Source organism: Raphanus sativus, chromosome 9, assembly GCF_000801105.2.
Source record: "Raphanus sativus cultivar WK10039 chromosome 9, ASM80110v3, whole genome shotgun sequence".
Lineage (NCBI taxonomy): Eukaryota > Viridiplantae > Streptophyta > Magnoliopsida > Brassicales > Brassicaceae > Raphanus > Raphanus sativus.
The window spans coordinates 6,568,761-6,591,350 of NC_079519.1; the positions used below are offsets into that span (position 1 = coordinate 6,568,761).

The following is a 22,590-nucleotide window of genomic DNA, read 5'->3' on the forward strand; positions in this document are numbered from 1 at the left end:
GATCTGAGTTTAGTTAGTGATAAGACATAGAATTTTTTAGAGAGCCTAAAAAACTTATCCAAAATTTAAGTTCTTATTCTAATTTGTTCAACATTTTAGGTTAAAATCAAATATCTGATAAAAGTCTAGTTTTGGTCAGGGGTTCGGTGATCTCTTTATACAATGATGTTTTAGGATATGAATTCCAAATAATATATATTCTATTAAAATAGAAGTACAAATATAATTAACATTCTTTTCAACAAATTTTTATTTTTATATTAATTATCTTTCCATTTTTCATTTATTTTAACAACTTCATTAATTATATTATCTTAAAAATACATTACATCAATAATTATATTACCATAATAATAATAGTTCATTTAATTTAACAACTTCATTAATTTTATTACCTTAACAATACATTAAATCATTAATTATATTACCATAATAATAATAGTGTACATTTTTATTTTTAGTTAATAAACATCAAATTTTTACCAATTATAAAAATTAAAATGTAAAATAACTAGGTTTTGCATATTGTTAAAAGTTTGATTTAGTCTGTTTTACTAAAACTTTTTTAATCATAATTTCAATCGGTGAAAAAATATGTAGCCAAACATAGTTTATATAAACAAAATAATAACTTATTTCAAAATAATAAAAATATATTATATTTATTAGTACTTAATTTTTTGCTCCATATAATCATCTTACTATATAAAATAAAAACTCTTTCTGTTTCACTTAATTTAAGTAAACATATACACATATTTTTTATTTGTTTACAAAATAAGTTAGGTATGGATATTCAGATATCCATCTAGGGTACTGATTATTTTTCGGGTATCGAATTTTTTGTTTGTTTTTGAAATTAGGATCCACTTGGATATTAATGTAATAGATGTGTGGGTTTTTTGAGTTGGATTCTCCCAGGCCAGATGAGTTTGGTTCTAATGTATAAGAACTTAAAAATATCAAAATGACCAATGGATCTGAAAAAATTTGGATATTTGTACCAAAAATAGTTATTTTACTCAATTCGGTATGTATCTTTTGAATACAATTAGTTATATATTGATACATCTAAAATATATAACACTAATCATGAAAAAAGATATCTATGTTTAAAATGTAAAAACTAATATCAGCGTGGACACGGATTAAACTCTAGTGATATATTAATAATTATGCATATTAAAAGAAGAAAACTTACATAACATGGTGAAAACATAATTTTAAGACGTAAATCTTCATAAACCGATTCAGTGTAGTGTAGTGTAGTTATAAACCGTGAGTTCTCAAACCGATAAAAATTGTAGGTGTACTGATTTTCATAATTTATATATTTAGTGTTACATATATTTAGACAGGTAATTTTTTATTTTTGTCTAAATAAATGTATAAAGAATGGCTGGTACTGTTGTCCAAAAATAGCTTTAAACATATATATTTTCCTCCTATTTTATAGATTATTAAGTTAAAATGTTTCACTAGTATATTCCGCATTTTTGGCTTAATAATCTCCATGAATATAAGGTGAAAAGATAAGAGTAAAGCAGTAATGAATTCACACATACAATTTACAAACAAACAAATGTACTTTTGGATAACTAAAAGTTCTTAGATAAATCAATAGTGATGATAAAAAGACCAAAAAGGGTTCGAATATAACAAAATCCTCGGACAGGATCAGCGTGTACTTAATCAAAGTGTCCGGATTTCTCTCCAACTTACATTTGACTCTGTAAAATCCACCCCCTCATACACATATACTTATCATCTTTCTCCTTTAATCAAATACATTCCTCCCGTCAAACAAAACACCTCCATAGAGACCTTTCCTTCACTTCCTTCATGGCTGATAGTGCTCAAGTAGTACCCGTCGAGGAACCAGCTGCAACCGCCACCGCCACGGCAACCGTAGTAACAACAACAACAACGACTGAACCAGAAGCCAAAACCTCCGACCAAATGGAGTCACAGAGCGTTAAGCCACCCGTTGGAACGTTGGTCACAATCATGAACCTTTTCGCCATCGGTGTACTTCCCATCTTCACCTTCTTTCTATCCCTTACACTCCTAGGCTACGCTGTGTGGCTCCTCTACATGCGCAGCTACGACTGCGAAGATATCCTCGGTCTTCCACGTATCCAGACCATCGCTAGCGTCGGTCTCCTTGCCGTGTTCGTCGTCAGCAATGTGGCTCTGTTTCTCCGACGGAAGTTTCCGATGCCGGCACTCGTGGTGATGTTCGTGATTCTTTTGCTAATGCTGTTCATCGGTTTGGCGTACGCCGGAGTCAATGAGATGCAGACCAGGAGGTTTCCGGCGACTGGGACGTGGTTTAAGCTCAAAGTGATGGATAATGTGAACTGGAACAATATCAAATCGTGTGTCTACGACAAAGGCGCATGCAACGAGCTTGCTTACGGATCTCCAAACGATAAACCTTATAATAGAAGAAAAATGCCACCTATAAAGGTTCGTTCACTATAGATATATATATATATATACTTTGAGCTCATAACCATATTTTGCCTTGTGCATCCGGTGCATTCTAACATGCATAATACACGAAATTTTAAGAGTTAGTATATGTATTCCAAACAAAAATTTATTAAAATTGTCTATAAACTCCAAAGTGACCTACCATGCAATACTGATAAGAAATGAAATTATCAAATGAATAATGTACATATCATACTATCATATTTACAAGACTTCAAATAGTTCGACAGGATCATGTACGAAAGGATCTTCAAACTAGTAGGTTAATTGCACAAGTTGTTTTGATTTTTTGTTGTTGTTGTTATTGCAGAATGGATGTTGTATGCCGCCAGAGACATGCAACATGGACACTTTAAACGCGACGTTTTGGTATAGAAGAAAAGACGAGGGACAACCATTGAAGACGGAGGTGCTGTACGGGGGCATGGTCGGAAGACTAAGTGACTGTCAGCTGTGGAGGAACGATTGGAGCGTGTTGTGTTATGATTGTAGGTCTTGCAAGTTAGGATTCGTAAGATCTGTAAGAAGGAAATGGTGGCAGCTAGGTGTCTTCTTGATAGTCATCTCCATTCTTCTTCTCATCTCTCACCTCTTGATCTTCTTGGCCACCTTTTGGGAACGTTTCAAGGGTTAATCATCATCATGATGGTCTTTCTAATTAGGAGAGTTTTTTTTTTCTTTTTCTGTGTGGTAAAATAATATCTTTCTTCTTCATTCGTTTTAGTACTCAAGCAGATGTTTTGTAATAAAGTGGTTTGATTCAGAATCCTAAGATAGCTCTTTGGTCCATTGTTTTATCTTTAAATCAGGGGACTTCAAAGTAAATTGTCTATAATAAAATCAAATGTAAGTAAAGGACATCAACATTGAAGACACTTGTTTAGCAAAAAAAAAAACATTGAAGACACTTTGTTCTTTCATTGTCCTAAGAGCATGCCCATTGGGGGTTTTTAAGAGGTTCATGGGCTCGGGTTCATAGGGCCGGGCAGGGAAAAATAAATCAAAAATGGGCTATTATCGGTGACCCGAGTCTTACGCATGATCCGTTCTTAGCCGGGTTCAAGACACGTGTTTGTAACCCATTGGCCCCGCGTTTTCGAGTTTACGCGAAGCATTGACCAAACCATTCATTTTTCTTTTCTTCTTCGATAGCTAGGGTTTGTTTCTCTGAGGCGATTGAGAGGCGATTCTGGTGCGACGGCGATTTCCGAAGCTTTTGACCATCAAATCAACGATGAACGGTCCCCTCCACAAGCTCAGGTCAGTATTGAGTAGATTCTCCACAATTTTGAAGCGTTTTGGGTCTCGAGGATTCTCAATCGATTTAGGGTTTTCATATTAGGGTTCAAAATCGAGTAGGGGCTTTCGATTATCGTCATCGGGGTTGTATTTATCCAGTTAGGGTTCGTTAATCGGGAATTCGATGTTGATTTGGGGATTTAGGGTTACGGTTGCAAATTGATTTGGGGGTTTTAGGTTAGGGTTGTTAATCGATTGTGTGGGTTTGGTTTGATGGTTTTAAATCGTCCATAAGTGGTTTATTGATTCGTTTTGATTTCATTGTTAAACTTTTATGAGTTTGCTAATGAGTTTTGTTTGTGTTTCTGCTACAGATGGATCCCGCAGCAGAGAGAAGAGACGCAAAGAGGAACATTGAGTACAACAACTCATTAGGCTATGTGGCGGATTCAGAGTATGGTATTCCAAAAAGGTGTTACTGCGGTGGGAGAATGATTGGTGAGGTTCAGAGGAAAGAGGAGCACGACACTCTTCCTGGGAAGCGGTTCTTCACCTGCATAAACTACGAGGTAAAAAACAAACATAGTTTATTGTTTCTCTTATTATTTTGTTTCTGTTTTTAATTTCAGTACATGGTTTTACCAAGGCTGATGGGCTCCACTACCGTCAGCCTTGGGTGATTGGTGTACAGGAGGAGATCGAAAGGCTGACTAGCCGGCTGGAGGAGGCTGAGAAGGTTATCAAGGAGGTGCCCATCCTCAATGAACAGATCGTGTCTCTAGAGGTTAGTGATCATTCATTGTATTGTAATGGTTATTGTTTGTTGCTCTTTCATTAGTTATTAACTCATTTTCATTGTTGTTTCCATGTCCAGGAACATGTTAAAAGCCTCTCTGGTCTGCTCGATGTTCTCACTGTGAAGGTGCATGACCTGGAGATGGTCTGCTTCGATTGAAAAGCAAAGGTACCGTCTTATCTCATTGGTCACTTTGTTTGTGATGCTCTCATTCCTCGCTTTGTTTGTGATGCTGTTTGTGATGATCTCGTTCTGTTTATTTTTTTTATTAATATGTTAACGTTAACTGAGCTACTTGTAGTTCAGTTAAAATTAAACTACAAGAACAACTTTATACTAGAAGTTGTTGTGTTTACTAAACTAGAAGCTAAAACTAGAACTTGTAAAAATTACCATAAATTTATTGTGTTTGTTGGTTGGTTGCTGTGATTAAGACCGATAGTACTGAGCTTTAAATAATGGTCTCGACTGATTTGATAGTTGTAGTTAAATGAAGTTGTTGTGTGATCAATGTTTGGTAGTTAGAGTTAAATGTAGTTGCAAATTGTAGTTTAAAAACATAACAAATCCACTTCTAAACCACACACATACCAAACCGAAACAAGAATGGAACCTTTTCCCCAAAACCCCCAAACCTCTCCCGTTAATCAAAGACGCAAGTGGTCAACCAAAGAAGACGTTGTGCTCATCAGTGCTTGGTTGAACACCAGCAAGGATGCAATCGTGGGTACTGACCAGAAGGCTGGAGCTTTTTGGAAGAGAATTGTGGACTACGTGAACGCCAGCCCTCAGCTTAGTGGCGGCGTCCCTAGAGAGTGGAGTCAGTGTAAGCAGAGGTGGGGAAGAATCAATGAGCAGGTGTGCAAGTTTGTGGGCTGCTATGAAGCAGCAGTGAGGGAGCAAGCGAGTGGCCAAAACGAGAATGATGTCATGAAGGCTGCCCATGACATCTTCTTCAATGACATTGGCATCAAGTTCACACTTGAACATTGTTGGAGGGAACTTCGGTTCGATCAGAAATGGAAATCACTTGGTGTTCCCAAAGAAGGTGCAGAGGTTCGGCCTCCTGGTGTCAAGGCTTGCAAAGCAGCCAAACGCAAGAGGCAAGGTTATGATGAGATACATGCCATGCTTGCTGTCAAGAAGGATATACAGCAACAGAAACTGCTAGAGCGTCTCCTTGCCAAAGACCCTACCCATCTAACTGCAAGTGAAATCACCCTCATGGAGAAACTCATTTCTGAAATGATTTGCGATGGGTAATATGGTAGCTGTTCGTTTGATTGCTGTTATGGTTCATTTGGATAATATGATAGCTTAAGTTGTTCCTTTGATTGCTGTTGTGGTTCATTTGGATAATATGATAGCTTAAGTTGTTCATTCGTTTGCTTGATATTGTGGTTCATTTGGTTGGTTGATCTCGTGGTTCATTTGGATAATATGATAGCTTAAGTTGTTCATTCGTTTGCTTGATATTGTGGTTCATTTGGTTGGTTGATCTCGTGGTTCATTTGTACTTCATGTTGGTTGCTTGCTGTTGTGGTCATGAGTATATAATTTTGTTTTCTTTTATCTTGCAGGTCACGGGCTGGAGTTGAAGTTGTATGGCAGGAAGGGAATGCACATGTTTATTAGCTTTATGGTGGTTGTGTTTCACGGGAAAGTGTAGTCTTTTGTTTCTTTCTACACTTCATTTCAATTAACTTGTCTCTTTGTACTTTGTACTTGTACTTGTCTTGGTTGCTCACGGGTAACTTGTCTTCTTTCTTTGTTTTGTATCGGCTATGTACTGATGACTCTGCCAACTCTATATATAAAGCAGGGTGTTTGTTTACTCTATCACTCATAAAGAAAACTACCACTCTTCTCTCTATCACTCATCTCTCGAACACCTCTCTTCTCTCTATCACTCTTCTTTCCAACAACACTATCAACAACACTCTTCTCTCTATCACTCTTCTCTCCAACAACACAATCAACAACAAGTATAGTTTCCCATCACTCTTCTATCAAGACAAGTATACTCTTCCATCACTCTTCTATCAAGACAAGTATACTCTTCCATCACTCTTTTAAAAAGTTATGTTTTTAAAAAAATATGTTTCTTGACTAGTGAATATTTAAAATAGATATGTTTCTTATTAGACTAGTTAATATTTATTTTTTTTTTCAAAAAAGATATGTTTCTTATTAGACTAGTTAATATTTATTTTTTTTTCAAAAAAAGATATGTTTCTTATTAGACTAGTTAATATTTATTTTTTTTCTCAAAAAAGTTATGTTTCTTATTAGACTAGTGAATATTTAATTTTTTTTTCACAAAAAGTTATGTTTCTTATTAGACTAGTGAATATTTAATTTTTTTTTCACAAAAAGTTATGTTTCTTATTAGACTAGTGAATATTTAATTTTTTTTTCACAAAAAGTTATGTTTCTTATTAGACTAGTGAATATTTAATTTTTTTTCACAAAAAGTTATGTTTCTTATTAGACTAGTGAATATTTAATTTTTTTTTCAAAAAAGTTATGTTTCTTATTAGACTAGTGAATATTAATTTTTTTTTTCAAAAAAGTTATGTTTCTTGTTAGACTTGTGAATAATTATATTTTTTCTTCTATAAAGGAAGAAGTGTTCAAGTGATGTCTTTCTCATCAGATGATGCAGCAGATAAACTAATTGAAGATACGTTTGACGAACATGTTGATAATTTTATCGACCAACAAGTTGATAATTTCATCGACCAACAAATTAACAAGCCGAAGAGACGAGCTTATATCGAAAGACATAGGGAGCAAGGCCACGAAGACCTTTGGAATGACTATTTCAGTGAAAATCCTACATACCCACCAGAAATGTTTAGGCAGCGTTTTCGAATGACGAAGCCATTGTTCCTTTCCATTGTCGACCGCCTGACTAATGAAGTTTCATACTTTCGTCAAAGACAAAATGCTCACGGAAGGTACGGCCTATCTGCACTTCAAAAGTGTACTGCAGCTATACGTATGCTAGCATATGGTCAATCGGGAGATACGTATGACGAATATCTCCGACTTGGTGAGAGTACCGCACTTTTATGTTTGGAGAAGTTCAACGAAGCGATAATACAATTATTTGGAGATGAGTATCTACGAAAACCTACACCAGCTGATCTTCAACGATTACTCGATATCGGAGAGGTACGCGGATTTCCGGGAATGATAGGCAGTATCGACTGTATGCATTGGGAGTGGAAAAACTGCCCAAGGTCTTGGAGAGGGCAGTACGCACGAGGTCACGGAAAGCCGACCATTGTCTTAAAGGCTGTGGCATCACAGGATCTTTGGATATGGCACGCTTTTTTCGGCTTACCAGGTACCCTAAACGATATTAATGTTCTCGATCGGTCAGAAGTTTTTTCTGACATTATACAAGGTCGAGCTCCTAAAGTTAATTTCACGGTCAACGGCCACAATTATCGTATGGCGTATTACCTTACAGACGGAATCTATCCGAAATGGTCAACATTTATCCAATCCATTCCACTACCTCAAGGTCTTAAAGCTGAGCTTTTTGCTGAAAAACAAGAATCCGCCAGAAAAGATGTCGAACGTGCTTTCGGAGTTTTGCAATCGAGGTTTGCAATAGTAAAAAATCCTGCTCTACTATGGGACAAGGAAAAGATTGGAAAGATTATGAGAACTTGTGTCATACTACACAATATGATAGTAGAGAACGAACGAAACACATATATTTTGTCTGATACATCTGAGTTCGAGTCGGGAGAGTCAAGCAGGAGTTCACAGGTGGAAATCTCGCAACCTACGGACTCTCCTTCCAACTTCGTTAATAGGCATGGCATTCAAGCTCAAATTCGGGATCAACAAAAACATGATCGTTTGAAAGCAGATTTAGTTGAAAATATATGGCACAAATATGGTTATCTATATGAATAATCTTTGTATGTTTTTTACTTTCCATTGTATTAAATAAATATTTTTTTTAAAAAAAAATTATTATTTTATTCTTATGAACCCCATTTTCGGGTTCACTAATGGAAGAACAATATTAATACGGGTTCGTCACTATTCCCGGACCCACCCAAAAACAATAAAAAAATCCCTATGAACCCCCCCTTGGGGTTCACTAATGGGCATGCTCTAAGGGCATCTCCATTGAAGATTCAAACCTCAGGCTCTCACAGATTTCAAAAAGAAAAAAACATTAAAATAATTGTGGGGCCCATTAAAATTATAAACCTGTCTCGCCAAAGTTCATCTGTATAAACCTGTATCTTAACTATTCTGCGGAACCCACGATACGTGGCGGCCCGCAGTTGGTTCGATAATTAATTTTTTTTTTTTTTTTAGAAAAAAAAGTTGAACAGTAAAAAAATAATAATAATAAATTTTTTTTTTTGGTGAACCTCTCTATGAGGTTCACAGATGGAGATGCTCTAACTACCACGTACCACCAGAGGAGTGATCAGGCTGGATAATTAAAAGCTTTGTCGATATACTATTTAGGGAAATTGTTATAAAGTGAAGTACATCTTAAATAAAAGGTGAAATAATAGCATACGGTGACGGTCTACATCTTTTTTCAACCTGCTTGCATGCTTCACCGTTCCAAAGAATGACCAATCTTGGGAGAGCAAACACAACAATCAAAAGAGCCTCTTATCACTCATCTAGTGAGTGAAGAAACAGAGCGAAGGCCGTGTCTCATGGCTGCGTCCCACACCAAGTCAATACGGTCAACGTCTATGGCTCCAACCTCATGATGCTCCCAACCCTCCAGCATATGAACCACTCCTCCTGCATGGCATGCATGCACAACCCCTCTGTCCATTGTGTACTGCCACAACACACATATATAGAGTTTTAGCCCCCCATGAACCAAAAGGCTAAAGAGACAAATAAGACTGTATTATAAACGAAACATTCTTTATACCTCGCAGGTTCCAAGTCCTTGAACATCTTCAGGGAGCCTCATTGCAGCTAGATCTCCGTAAGTACAGTTCCTTCTGAAGTTGAGGATTGGTGGCACCACAAACTGGTGGAAATGCGTTCCTTTAGGAGCCCAGCTCTGTTCTCTTGGCGTTAACCATTTCCCAACGATCCAAGTCTACATTTATACATAATTTAAACACCACAAAATCAAATACATTTACATTTACACAACAAATGAAATTCAGTTAGAATTCAATACACCACCTTGCAGTTCTGAGCAGCGTTGTATTTGGTCACTTGTACAAGGTAGTTCTGAAACTCAACAGGAGCTTCTTTCTGAATCTTCTGGAATCTCTCCATCGATAGTGTCAACATCTGTCATTTAGTCCCAACATCTGTCAAAATCGTACCTTTGAGACAATGGTTCGTTAAGGATTAGAAAAAAGAACTTACGAGAACTCTCACTCCACGACGACAGAGGTAGAGAGCGATGGCTCTTCCCAGCTTAGACGTAGCTCCTGTCAAGAAAACCTCTTTCACATCTTTTGGAATCTCATTGAGAATCACTGCCGCGGTTAAAGTGTTCCCATGGACCACACGAACTCTAAGGTTAGGATGCTTGTTGACAAACAACGTCCCACCACCATTTAGAGCTTCGTTCTGAACAAAAAAAACAAACAAGAACAACCCTTTTACTGACTTGACTCAAAAGTTTCAAAAGTTTCGTACGAACCTTGTTCAAAGCAGCCAAGCTTATAACTTTAACACCAATCTTATCGGCCCTAAGAATCGCATTCTCGATCTGGTTGTTAATGCCTTGTTTAGCAATCGGTAAAAAGTACTGCAAAAACAGAGGAAAAATACTCTGTAAAACGCTCTGTTCTCTCTGTTTTTCAAGGGCATGATAGATTAGGGCAGAGCAAATGCATTACTTGGAATCCGAATCTGGGAACGCCCCAAGTCTGGCAAAGCTTGTTTCTGAGGGTATAGAAGCTGAAAAGGAAAGTCTTTGACCAGGCCCACATGCCCAACATCACTATGAACGTGAATGGCCACATGGGCAGCAAGAAGAGCCTCGTTGTGTATGGCATTGAAGCGAACGATCTGAACACAAACGGGGCATGCATCGCCGACATCACATCTACCCCATGAGCCAAGAACACAAACTCCGGTACTCTCTTCCGTTCCCCTACACTCAAACATCAAAGTTAGTTAAAAAATGTTAGACCATGATTAACCCGCTAAGAGTCCCACCCTAAGGGCATATGTATTGAAGGTTCTTCTCAAAAGTTTACACGTTTTCCTAGAAGAAAAAGTAATAAAAAAATACAAAACCAATGAACTCTTCTCTCCTCGCCTCTTCCGCGTGATACCGTTTCATAACTGTGCAGTGGGCTCCACGCGACGTGGCGGCCCACTATAAGTCAATATTTTTTTTTTTTTTTTTTTTAAAAAGATATCAAACGAAAAAATGAAAAAAATAAAAATAAAATATTAGTATTGTGAACCCCAATTAGGGGTTCACTGATAGGCATGCCCTAAGAACTACGGGGGTTAATCATGCTCTTATGTTGGTTATTCAAAAAAAAATGTTATGTTGAGGTCAGTGAAGGGGTAATATTGTATTTAGCTCAACTAGTTTGACTTTGACCAGAAATAGAAAACTCTCACCCGCTTTGGTTGCACAAAGTACAAACTCTATTTCTACTAATGTCCCTCATAAATTGCCATTTAATTGTTTGGTGTTCATTCATTCAACTAGTCTAGTAACAGATTGTGTGTTCAAGCTTTGGGCTAGATAAGCAAAACATTTTACAAAAAAAACCTCGTGGAGTACGTTTGCTATATTTACCTGCAGACAAGCGAATCTTCTTTTGGAGTCCCCACGAGTTTGAGTTAAGTGTGTTTCCCAAAACATCAAAGAGAGGCATGAATAGACAAAAGTTGGTCCCCATTTCTTGATGATGCAGACTATGGTACCTGCATGAACCCCACCAGAATAAATCATTACACGTAGAATCATTAAAGATGCTTACTAGAAACGTAAAACCACCAATTACTTTCTATAGACATATTTCATAGCTAATAGAATCTTGGCAATTTTGCTTCTTAAAGTAAGAAAAAATATGGCAAAAGTCACGTCCGTGTGTTCCTAACCAAATCCAAAAAGTAAAATGACATGTGATTACTTTGCAGAAAGGGTAAGTAAGGTAAGGGTCAACGACATACGTTGGAGTGTAGATGAGGTATCTTAGGATAGGAAGAGTCTCGAATAGCTTGTGAGAAAAGATCTCAACGTTACAATGTCCTAAACATCTTAGGAAATCAAACATAATAGCATATCCGTAAATCAAGCCTATTGATCCAACACCTAACAAGCAAGATCCTATCAACGGAACTCCAGCTACGACACATAGGATAAGGCTTTCCATTAACGTCGCATTTCCAGCTGCACCCAATAGATAAATATTGTTATTTTACATTAAACAAAGAATAAAATTTGAATGAGGTTCTTAGTGATGATTTTTTTACAAGTCATGGGATGTGGAACAGGAGATGAGTGGTGGAAGGAGTGGAAATGCGTGAAGAGGTAGGTCTTAGTATGAAAAGATCTGTGAAGAAAGTAGTATAATGGCTCTGAGATGGTCACGTGTAGCACAATTAATGCAACGAGTCCTTTCATGTTCCACAGTGGTATAATGTTCATCGTCATCAATGGAAGAGACATGTAACAGATTATGCTAGCTATTATTGCTTGCAGAAGTATGTAATTGTCCCTGAAATAAAACCCACAGATCAAAACCGTACCTTCGGTGGTTTCTATAGGTCTTTAAGACCATACCAGGAACAGAGTAACACTAATGCAAGTGCTTAAAAGGTTTATTTTAGGACAAGTTATTATAATTATAACCCATGCCCAAAATATTATCTGAGAAGGATTTACCAGTGCCATTCGTGATCAATCTGCTTAAAGTCGACACCATTAGGGTTAGTCCTTAGAGTGCGAGTCACCCAAAGCATGCTGTTGTAAGTGCTCCAAAGAACATGAAGGAGTCCTTTGAGTCCACAGATGATGAGGATATGAAGACACCAAAGAGCCCTGGAGTAGTCTTGTTCGTATGTCCATGAGTACACTACTTGTGCAGCTAACGGAGCGTAGAGAAGATACTACACATACAAAGAAAAACACATATGAGATTCACAAGAGAAACCAAACCTTTTGAAAAGTCAGATCAAACCTTTAGATTGCCAAAGTTTCCCCAAGGCCAAGCTGAAAAAGCAACCATTCTTATTCTCTTAAACCCTTATCGTTTACCTCCTCGAAGTTAGAGATTTCTTTATTTGTTTATGACTAGATCTTCTCTCTCTCTTATTGGTCTATAACCTTAAAGATTGCTCTAGTTTCAAGCAATCCTAAGAGAAGGATGTTGCTCTGTTTGCGGAAGTCAAAACGAAAAGAGAGAGGGAGAGAGAGTAAATGATAGGGTTCTCTTTAATCTCAAGGAAAGGTATGAAGATTTGTTTTAGTTGAAAGTTGTGTGTTATGTGACATTATTGAGAGCCTCGAGCTCTGGTTATTTATATAAGCATTTAAAATAGGATGGCCAACTATATCCGAAATGTGTTATTTATTACTCCTCTGTTTTATTACTTCATCCGAAAAGTATCACTTAAACACATTACAGATTGTTGATAAAAAAACACATTACAGATTAAAAAATAACGTTGTCAAAAAAAGATTAAAAATATAATAAAATATACTAATATATCTTTATTTATTATTTCTGTATTATATTAAAATAAAAATAATTTAACTAAATATTTATTGGTTATCTGAAAATGAAGAAAACGATTTAAAAAGAAAATTTCATTAAAGTGTAACATGACACTTTTTAAAAAAAAAGTTGAAAAATTAAAATGATACTTTTTTAGTTTTTTATGAAACAAGAAGGAACAGTATCTTTTTAACGAAATTTAAATATTTAAAAAAGCAATTTGCTGAAGAAAATCGTTTTTGAAGTCACAAATAAATAACAACGAGATTTTATCTGTGACAATTAATTTTGCTGATGAAAACTCTTTACAGCAATCAATATCTGAGTGTAGTCAGTGACAATTAATTTTGACTCTGTTCACTCGTCGTATGTAAGGCGAATTTGGCAGCAACATTTATTTATACTTTAGTTATTACGGCATCTCCAACCCAACTCCATTTTTTCCTCTAAAATGGAATAAAAGTGAGTTTGAAGTAGAAAATACTCCAACCCCACTCAATTTCTCACTCCATAATAGAATTTACTCCATAAATGGAATAATCTAATTTTTTTTGTTCATCCCTCCATTATGGAATGAAAAATAGAGTGGAGTTGGAGCATTTTTACTTCATAATCACTTTTACTCAATTTTGGAGAAAAAAATGGTGTTTTACATTGGAGATGCTCTTAAGAACTAAAGATATTAAAAAAATACTTAGAATATTTGACTTTGGTGAATAGTAGATGTTTTTCTTTCGAACTTTTATTATATATATATATATTCTTTCGAACTTTTATTATATATATATATATATATATATATTTCTAGAGATATGAAAGTGTTTCTCAAGTTTTTGCGGTTGGAAGGAGCAAAGCTAAATAATTATTTAAATAATGTTAAAACATTTCTATTGGTATATAAAATTTTACTCTATATTTCACTCTAAAATATAATAATTCTATTATAGAATAAACTATTTGAATAAATCTAACTCTATAATAGAGTTCCTCTATTTTGGAATGAAATATAGAGTAAATATTGTGTACTATTGGAGATAGTCTTAGCCAATTAAATAAAAAAACTGTAATACATTATATAATAGAAAAGAAAAAAATTATTTATTTTAAACATTTTAAAACTATTTTTTTATGATTGGTATCACTTGAGATACATTATCGCGTGAAAAAAACAACTTCTACAAAAAAATAATAATTATAATGCAATTGGTACTTCAAAAATAGATAATATGAAAAATGAAATTGATATATTATAAAATAACTGTAAATAATTTCTATATGGAATTATATAAAACTACATAATAAAGTTTACAATATAGATTATAAAATTAATATGTTTATATATATGAACTTTCATATTATAATCTATAATCGAACCGAGTTCTAATATATCCAAAACTTATAAATCTACATATATATTTGGAACATTTCAAGTATCTAATTTATGGACCAGCATTTTTTATACTAAAATGTTAATATCATTGAAAAATAAATAAAAAAAGCTTACAAGAAAATGAAAGTTCTAAGCTAGTGTTTCCGAGGCAAAAAAAAGAATAAAACAAGGAAACAATACATTCGGCCATTAAGACATTACACAAGACATATTTAACGAAGCCATTTTGACAGCAGAGAACCAAATTGCCTTCTGCCTCTTCTTCTCAGGATTATGTTTTTAATCTCTCTATCTATCCTCAAGACAGTTGCTGCAGGCAGCAGGGGTGAAGGATTGGTTGTGGAGAGTATCATTTCTTTAACGCCATATGTGATATAAGGTTGCGTGAACAGCGACTTTCCTAATAATTTATGGAACAGACTTCATACGGGATTTGAGATCCAAGATAATTCCTCCTGTAATGTATACAAAATCAATGGAAATAAAAAATATCTTCCTTATCTTCTGTAGTGTGGATGGCCAAAAAAAAAGAATACTTGTAAACCAAAACCGGTACTATATTATGTTTGTGTATTCCATTATAGACCTAATCATCAGGAAACTCAAAACATTAGTATAATATTGCCTAGTTTTTTCTCAAAATTTTTTTTTGACTAATTTTATCAAAAAATATATAATTGTTCTGTATCTATTTTATTGATTTGATTATACTCCCTCCATTTCGAATTATTTGTCTTTCTAGAAGAAATTTTCTGTTTTAAAATAACTGTCGTTTTCGGTTTTCAATACAAAATTTATTGATAATATTCTCTATTATATTTTCTTATTGGTTGATATATGGTTAGGTGTATAAAAATATGTAAAATTAAATGTTTTCTTAATTTATGTGCATAAATTTAGAACGATAAGTAATATAAAATAGAGAGAATACCGTCAGGGACAGAGGACCGACATGTGGCAACACGTGATTAATCTGGATCACTTCTGTGGGGTCGAATACCTCTGTATAATTCAAAAAAAAAATGGAGAGAGTATTATTTTAACACGTCGTATAAGTTATAACCAATTGATGCAATGGCACAGCTTTCACAGTTGGAATCTAATTTCTTTCACACGCATTTAGTGTTCGGTTTACGGTTGAAGCAGCGATGGTTAAACTTCTCCCTCTCGGTGACTTCTTCGTACACTCTTATCATTTTGTCCATTTTCTTTTCACTTTGTCCTTTTCTTCTCACTTTTGTTTTACATTTATTCATATTTCAAGTGATTTTCAAACCACAAATTAATCAGCATTCATGCCACGCTGGGTACAATACTGGTACTGTACAAATATTACAGGGCTTAGATAGGGTTTAAACTTCGTATAAATGCCATGGGTAAAACATTAATCAAATTAACTGCATGGGTGTAGTCGGGTGGTACATGACGTTCAAAGTGTCCTTAAGAGATCTGAATTCGAATCTGCGCTAACTCAGATTTATCCACGACATGAATATCTAATTTCTTTTGCGAGCAACCAGATCTAACCGGCGCTGATGATCAAATCTCCATAGGATTAGTCGGTTGGGTTTCAGTCCGCCGGATATCCCTAGTTGTTAAAAAAACATTAATCAAATCCAAAAATTGGTCAAAACATATATGTAAGCTATAGTGCCAGGGCTCGCCATTTAATGCATTGACAAGAAAAACCATCCAGTGTTTACTTTCTTGTACGTAGTTGTTAATTTCTATGTTAATGTTTTCGCATCTAGTTTGAAGTTAATTTTAGCAAATTACTAATGCTGTGTCATTTTTAAGTTTTTTTTCATAGCAAATAATTGTGTTCAGAATTGTACTCCCTCCCTTCTGAAAATGTCATTTTATGCCCTTTTCAAAAACTAAAATGTCACTTTTTTGTTATACAAAATATGTATTTTAAATTTTTCAATACAACTTTTAAATTAATATTAATTAAAATAATTCTATAGATAACTTTATTTATTTAAAATATTGATTGTTGAATAACTATAATTAATGAGAGTTTAATACATTTTAAACATTTTTTAATATGTGTGAAAAAATATCAACGTGATACTGTTTGAAAAATAAAAAAAAATTAAAAAGGTTTTAATCTAGTACAAAAAATAGAACCGGATTTGTGGTATATTGGTGATTAATTTGAGAGTAAAAACTCAATACAGTGAACCACCAGAGTTTGAGTTTCGGTCACTAGTGAATTGACATTTTGACATCGCCAGAGACATATGACCTGTACGTGACAACATGTGACTAGTCTCGACTACTTATGTGAAATCAGAATACCTCTGTATAATTGAAATACTAGACAATACTGAAACAATGGGACTACTACTAATGCTAAGTGATTTGCAATATTTTCAAACTCGACTTTCATGTTGAATAGGCCAAACTAATCATTTTGTGAATCAACACGGTCCAACCAGTTGAATCAGATATACTGATCTTGTGTTTCAAGATTATACATTTAATATAAAATAAATACCTATTTACGTTCAAAACTTAAAAAAGTATTTATGATTAACTTAATTAGTTAATATATAGGTGCTAAATAACGGTAACTAATACTATTAATATGAAAAAGATTGAGCTAGTCATATACCCTGGCTAGTTTTGGCTTTTGAGTATAGAAATATTCATTTTAGCTTCAAAGATTTTAGTGGTTAATTATCATATACTTCCTCTCTTTCAGAAAGTATGTTTTGGAGATTTTACCAAAAAGCAAAAAGTATGTTTTGAAGTTTTCAAATATATTAATAAAATATCTTGGATTTTGATTATATATATTATTTTTGATGATGATGACAAAAAAAAAATATTATTTTTGATGATTAATTATTTTCCATAATTTTTATTCAATCAAAATTCAATAAAATCAATTAATTTATTCGAGGTTTCTAATCTATTACCTAATAAAATGCATTAAAATATATAAAAAAATTGAAATAACTTTTATTTAAAATATAGATCATTTTAAAATGAAAAGAATATAAGTTATTTATATTCTAAATTGGTTAAAATGGATTAGTTAATCTCTAATCAGTAATTTTCTTACCCTCCATAAATTATTCTCCCTCCATACTATATTGTAAGTACCTTTAGCTAGGGGTGGGTAAAAAAACCAAACTGAACCGAATCAAACCAAACCAACCGAATTGAACCGAGTTAAAACCGAACCAAAATAGTTATGGTTTACTTCGGTTGGAAAAATTCTAGAACCGAATTAACTTAACCAAACCGAATCGAAACCAAATCCATAAAATAACCGAAGTGCTACTCCTATTACCTATAATATTTATATTAGGTTCAAAGACAATAATCTAAAATAAGTAGATTATATTTTAATGTTTGGTTTTACGTTTGGTATTACGTTTAAACACAAAAAAAATTATTCATTTAGTTCTATGTTGGATTTTGTTCACATAATTTATTTTTTATTTTCACCAACATGATAATTTTATAACCATGCGTTGATGTTTCAAAACATGATTTCTCTTAAAAGAACTAAACTAAGAAAATCTGATTAAACCGAACCGATACACAAACCGAACCTAATACAAACCGAACCAAAACCAAACTGAACCAAACTAAATATGGTTTACTTCAACTAGAAAATTTCTAGAACCGAATTAACCAAACCGAACCAAACCGGAACCGAACCGATAAAATAACAGAAGTACCCACCCTTACTTTTAGCAAAAAAAAAATTGTTTCACAATATAAACAGTATAAATATTTCAATACAATTTTTTATTCGTTGAATAGTGTGTGGCCAATTAAATTATGTAGGTTGTTTTATAATTTATTGAAGTTATATATTAAATGATATTTTTCAATATTAGTGTTTTTTTGCCAAAACTACCTACAATTTGAAACATAGAGAGTATCATAGACCTGCATATATAGTCCGTTCAAAACAAAAAAAAATTGCACATAGTACCAGCATTTAATATTTTATAAAATTTGAATAAAGTTAATTGCTATTCATTGATGATATAGCCAAACAATTAGTTTTGAAGTATAAATACTACAAAATTCTAAAAGCGATGCAGTGGTCAGTAGTCTCTTTTATACTACATACACAATTTATTATGTATATATGAAGTTGTTGAAATAAGTCCCTTCAACATACATACAAACAACGAGCACATGTGTTCGACTTCTTGTAGGATAGGCAGGAAGGTGGAATCTCGAAAGAACAGATTTGAAAGGGCTTAGATTCACTTAACTTAGGTTTAAGCTATTATTTAAAACCCAAAGGAGTAGAAACCCCAGAATATAGGAGACTTCTTTTGGCAAAATTGGAAATGTGTGTGAAAGCAATAAAAGACCCGGAGCATATTGTGGATCTTCATTTTTGGGTAGTCAAAAATATTTTGGACGGCTCTCATATCACAAGATTCACAACAAAACTCAAGTTGACTGTAAAAAGAAAACCCACTTGAAATGGTATATTAATTACTTAAAAATGGAAAACACTTTTCAAAATTTGTTTCAGTTTTCAATCAATATTATTCATATACATATTTGTCAACACATGAATATAAATATATATATATATATATGTATATATATATATATATATATATATTATTTTTCTTACAAACCTGGAAATAATAAGAAGTATATACATTGTTAAGTAAACAAATTTGTCATACTTGAAAAACTTGTATGGCACTGTATATGTATTGATTTTAGTGTAGTTGCTGGACGCCTTTTTGTTGAGAAATAGTCTTTTTTCTTTTTCTAGTGGTGCAAGAATTTTTTTTTATGACCTGGAGCTTGTGGTCAAGTGATAAGGGAAAGAGTTTGGGATATCACCATATTTCAAGTTCGATTCACATCCATGCGAAACTAAGTCATATTTTCCTGATCACTTTACACGGATATGAGCTACTATATTTCGGTCCTTTTGAATATTCGAGAGATGATCTATCTGTGGACTGCACTTCCCACACGGGGTTAGGTCTAATCTTTTAAGTTTACAAATTTTTTTTTATATACTCGATTAGCTGATCATATAGGCTTTGAAAGAAACGCATTTACTGTTACATAATGTACTAGTCCGGAAGTGTATCATACTGTCTCACCCAAGTTTGGAATATTTTCTGACTAATGTTAGAGATGTGTTGGTCGTCTGTTACGGTCCACCACCATGTTAACTATCTGGACGAAACCTAAACTCAAACCGGCCAAATAAAATTAATTTAGTTTAGGGGTGAGTGTTCGGATAGCCGTTCAGGTTTGGATCGGGTATTTCGGTATAGGAGTATAATACTTGTTCGGGTATTTCTGAACTTCGGGTCGGGTTTAGGTATTTTTAGTTCAGGTTCGGTTATTTCGGGTCGGGTTCGGATATTTAGATTTTGAAGGAAAAAAATTAAATTGTTCATTTTTAAGGTTCTTATATTTAAAAATTTAGTTTTGGATTAACTGACTTTTTTTTAATAGATTGAACTATTAATAGATTTCGATGTAAATTTCAAAAATAAATAGACATTCATTTGGTTATTATTTTTAGAATTTGGATGTAACTTTTGTTAATACATGAAACAAAAAGCTTGATATTCATTTTAAGTGAATATCAAATCATTTTTCTCTGTAATTATATGTATATTATATAATTTTAAAGTATGTGTGACATCAATATATATATTTTAAATAAAATGAGATATGAAAACTAGAAATATAAGAGTAAGTATATATATATATATATATATATATATATATTCGGTTATCTTCGGATATCCATTCGGGTTCGGGTATTACTCGTTCGGGTTCGAATATTCAATCTCTTCTAAATCAATACCCATTCAGGTATTTTGTTATTTCAGTTCGGATTTCGTTCGGGTTTTTCGGATCGGATTCGGGTGCGGCTTCGGATACTGGGTAAAATACCCACCCCTAATTTAGTTCATAAAAAAAATCAAATCTATAACTAATATAGATACATACCAAACTCCAAAATATTAACACTATACTACCACCATTTAGTAATATAGTGGTGTAAGTTTTTCCAGCTATCTGGTGCACATGTACCGCGAGTTTGTTTTATGTGTGGTCCAAGTTTACACGATGAGTCATATATGACCATTGTCCACCATGGTCTTGTATGGGATGTTTTTTTGGTCGAAAAAATCCATCATTTCCCATACATGATCATGGTGGATACTTATTTGTCTTAAAGCACCTTCAATGGGGGTTTCAGATCTAAAGTTCTGAAAATATATATGTGTATGTATATGTGATGGAGAGCGGAAGCTTAAGTAGCAACTAACTTAACAATAACTTGAGAAGAACTTGTGAGATTGGTAAATTCTTGATGTGTTGATATTCTCAACGAATTAAGAAGGTCTTTCGATATTTGACTATACTTTCAGCAAGATCGAAATAGATCTAGAGTACTCGTTTAAGTGCTTTGAAAACTCTGTTTTTAAACTACTATTTTATAAAATCGAAATAAGGTGTCGATTTACAGGCTTAAAAATTGCTATTTCAAGTAATCGAAAGACCTAATGCTAATTCGAAAACTTAACAATGTTTAGGGGTGAGTGTTCGGATAGCCGTTCGGGTTTGGATCAGGTATTTCGGTATAAGAGTATAATACTTGTTCGGGTATTTCTGAACTTCGGGTCGGGTTTAGGTATTTTTAGTTCAGGTTCGGTTATTTCGGGTCGGGTTCGGATATTTAGATTTTAAAGGAAAAAAAATAAATCTCACAAGAATTTTACAAAGATTGCTATTTCAAGTAATTCGACGAAAAGGAAAAAGAAATCCTAAATACAAAAGGAAACATAAAAACGTAAAACACAAGTAAGGCCGATTGGTATAGTAGGCGGAAATTAACAATGTTTTAGCCGCATAGTTCCCGCGTAATCCCCGCGTAGTTTCCGAGTACTATATTCAAAAACTAGTATAATCAACAGTGTTTTACGCAAAAAAAAAACTTTACGCAGAAATTAGGTGGGTCAATGCACAGCTTCAACGATTTGATCATATTCGCCGCTGTCAAACTCCGAACAACGCTTAGACGGTTAGGCGGCCGCGTTTTCGAACAGGGATATATATATATATATATAATATCACGCACATATACACAAAACGTTTCTTTTCCTTGATTATATTAATAATCACATTTATTAGTCGGCTCGAATCGTTTACAAAATCACCCAACATCCATATTCGGATGTACATTAGTCGTTCTCCTGCAAGAGTTAAGAAGACCGTTTCTCTATTCCCACTTGGTTTATTGTTTTTTTTTTTTTGAACAAACACTTGGTTTATTGTTTAGACTATTTAGACGACGAATCAAAATATAGTCGTTCGTCGACTATTTTCAGATCTGCTAATTGTTGTTTTTACGTCAGTAAATTATTTTTAAATTTGAAATAGCAGTGTCATGTAACAGCGACAACTAACGTCAATGATATTTCTTATATATATATGACTAATTATCTGCCTCAAAACTTTTAAAAATGATAGAAGTACTTACGAGTCAGATAGATTACAACGGAGCATGTAATTTAATCAAAGTGTGATGATTTATTGGCAGTAGAAGAAGTTTATTTTCTTGTGTTCTGGATTCAAACCTCCTTTGATATGAAAGATTTTTTTCTAAAATCAAAATGTACAAAAGCGGACTCAGAATCCAATAGAGATTATAGATTTGACATCTACAACTTTCAGTATAAAAAAACGTAATTTCTCAAGTTTTCATACTATTAGTTGGTTATTGTTTTTGTGACAAAAATAAAGTTGGTTATTGTTTTAATACGGCAGTCATTTTTTTGTCGTTGTCAACAGTCGTTCCTGTTTAAATCTCAAAGAAACAAACATCATTATGTAATATCAGTGATTAGTATCGACTATTCTTATCATTTAGATTACTACTTGATATAAGTTTTGATGACATTGCTACAATGCTACCAGCAGGCATAAGATGAGTATAT

At 33.7% G+C, this 22,590-nt stretch overlaps 5 protein-coding genes across 5 annotated transcripts; 4 read left to right on the forward strand and 1 right to left on the reverse strand.

Moving 5' to 3' along the window:
• The first annotated feature begins 1,724 nt into the window (after positions 1 to 1,724).
• On the forward strand, positions 1,725 to 3,301 carry LOC130499677 (tetraspanin-15-like). Its single transcript, XM_056994001.1, has 2 exons — positions 1,725 to 2,469; positions 2,807 to 3,301. Exons 1-2 carry the CDS (start codon positions 1,843 to 1,845, stop codon positions 3,128 to 3,130), a joined length of 951 nt encoding a protein of 316 aa, XP_056849981.1. The 5' UTR covers positions 1,725 to 1,842; the 3' UTR covers positions 3,131 to 3,301.
• Positions 3,302 to 4,109: 808 nt separating this feature from the next.
• LOC130499622 (uncharacterized) lies at positions 4,110 to 6,188 on the forward strand. Its single transcript, XM_056993870.1, has 4 exons — positions 4,110 to 4,304; positions 4,382 to 4,519; positions 4,610 to 4,699; positions 6,112 to 6,188. Exons 1-3 carry the CDS (start codon positions 4,110 to 4,112, stop codon positions 4,688 to 4,690), a joined length of 414 nt encoding a protein of 137 aa, XP_056849850.1. The 3' UTR covers positions 4,691 to 4,699; positions 6,112 to 6,188.
• Positions 5,138 to 6,166, forward strand: LOC130499998 (glutathione S-transferase T3-like). Its single transcript, XM_056994684.1, has 2 exons — positions 5,138 to 5,790; positions 6,112 to 6,166. Exons 1-2 carry the CDS (start codon positions 5,138 to 5,140, stop codon positions 6,164 to 6,166), a joined length of 708 nt encoding a protein of 235 aa, XP_056850664.1.
• Positions 6,189 to 7,171: 983 nt separating the features above from the next.
• On the forward strand, positions 7,172 to 8,464 carry LOC108815584 (uncharacterized). Its single transcript, XM_056994685.1, has one exon. It carries the CDS (start codon positions 7,172 to 7,174, stop codon positions 8,462 to 8,464), a length of 1,293 nt encoding a protein of 430 aa, XP_056850665.1.
• A 539-nt stretch (positions 8,465 to 9,003) lies between these two features.
• On the reverse strand, positions 9,004 to 13,019 carry LOC108823703 (very-long-chain aldehyde decarbonylase CER3). The gene is made up of 11 exons (XM_018596971.2): positions 12,700 to 13,019; positions 12,405 to 12,628; positions 11,993 to 12,237; positions 11,690 to 11,909; positions 11,313 to 11,440; positions 10,393 to 10,649; positions 10,194 to 10,301; positions 9,914 to 10,120; positions 9,725 to 9,835; positions 9,462 to 9,635; positions 9,004 to 9,365 (listed from the first exon to the last, which is right to left on the reverse strand). Exons 1-11 carry the CDS (start codon positions 12,745 to 12,747, stop codon positions 9,195 to 9,197), a joined length of 1,893 nt encoding a protein of 630 aa, XP_018452473.1. The 5' UTR covers positions 12,748 to 13,019; the 3' UTR covers positions 9,004 to 9,194.
• Positions 13,020 to 22,590: the final 9,571 nt, after the last annotated feature.

Bases quoted from the DNA above. Each gene is read 5' to 3' on its own strand.
- LOC130499677 (XM_056994001.1), top strand. From the start codon at position 1,843: ATGGCTGATAGTGCTCAAGTAGTACCCGTCGAGGAACCAGCTGCAACC. The intron at 2,470-2,806 runs GTTCGTTCACTA...TTGTTATTGCAG, and splicing joins GAAAAATGCCACCTATAAAG to AATGGATGTTGTATGCCGCC.
- LOC130499622 (XM_056993870.1), top strand. From the start codon at position 4,110: ATGGATCCCGCAGCAGAGAGAAGAGACGCAAAGAGGAACATTGAGTAC. The intron at 4,305-4,381 runs GTAAAAAACAAA...GGTTTTACCAAG, and splicing joins TCACCTGCATAAACTACGAG to GCTGATGGGCTCCACTACCG. The intron at 4,520-4,609 runs GTTAGTGATCAT...TTCCATGTCCAG, and splicing joins AACAGATCGTGTCTCTAGAG to GAACATGTTAAAAGCCTCTC.
- LOC130499998 (XM_056994684.1), top strand. From the start codon at position 5,138: ATGGAACCTTTTCCCCAAAACCCCCAAACCTCTCCCGTTAATCAAAGA. The intron at 5,791-6,111 runs GTAATATGGTAG...TTTATCTTGCAG, and splicing joins TCTGAAATGATTTGCGATGG to GTCACGGGCTGGAGTTGAAG.
- LOC108815584 (XM_056994685.1), top strand. From the start codon at position 7,172: ATGTCTTTCTCATCAGATGATGCAGCAGATAAACTAATTGAAGATACG.
- LOC108823703 (XM_018596971.2), bottom strand. From the start codon at position 12,747: ATGGTTGCTTTTTCAGCTTGGCCTTGGGGAAACTTTGGCAATCTAAAG. The intron at 9,836-9,913 runs GTAAGTTCTTTT...ACTAAATGACAG, and splicing joins GTCGTGGAGTGAGAGTTCTC to ATGTTGACACTATCGATGGA. The intron at 9,366-9,461 runs GTATAAAGAATG...GTGTTGTGGCAG, and splicing joins AAGGACTTGGAACCTGCGAG to TACACAATGGACAGAGGGGT.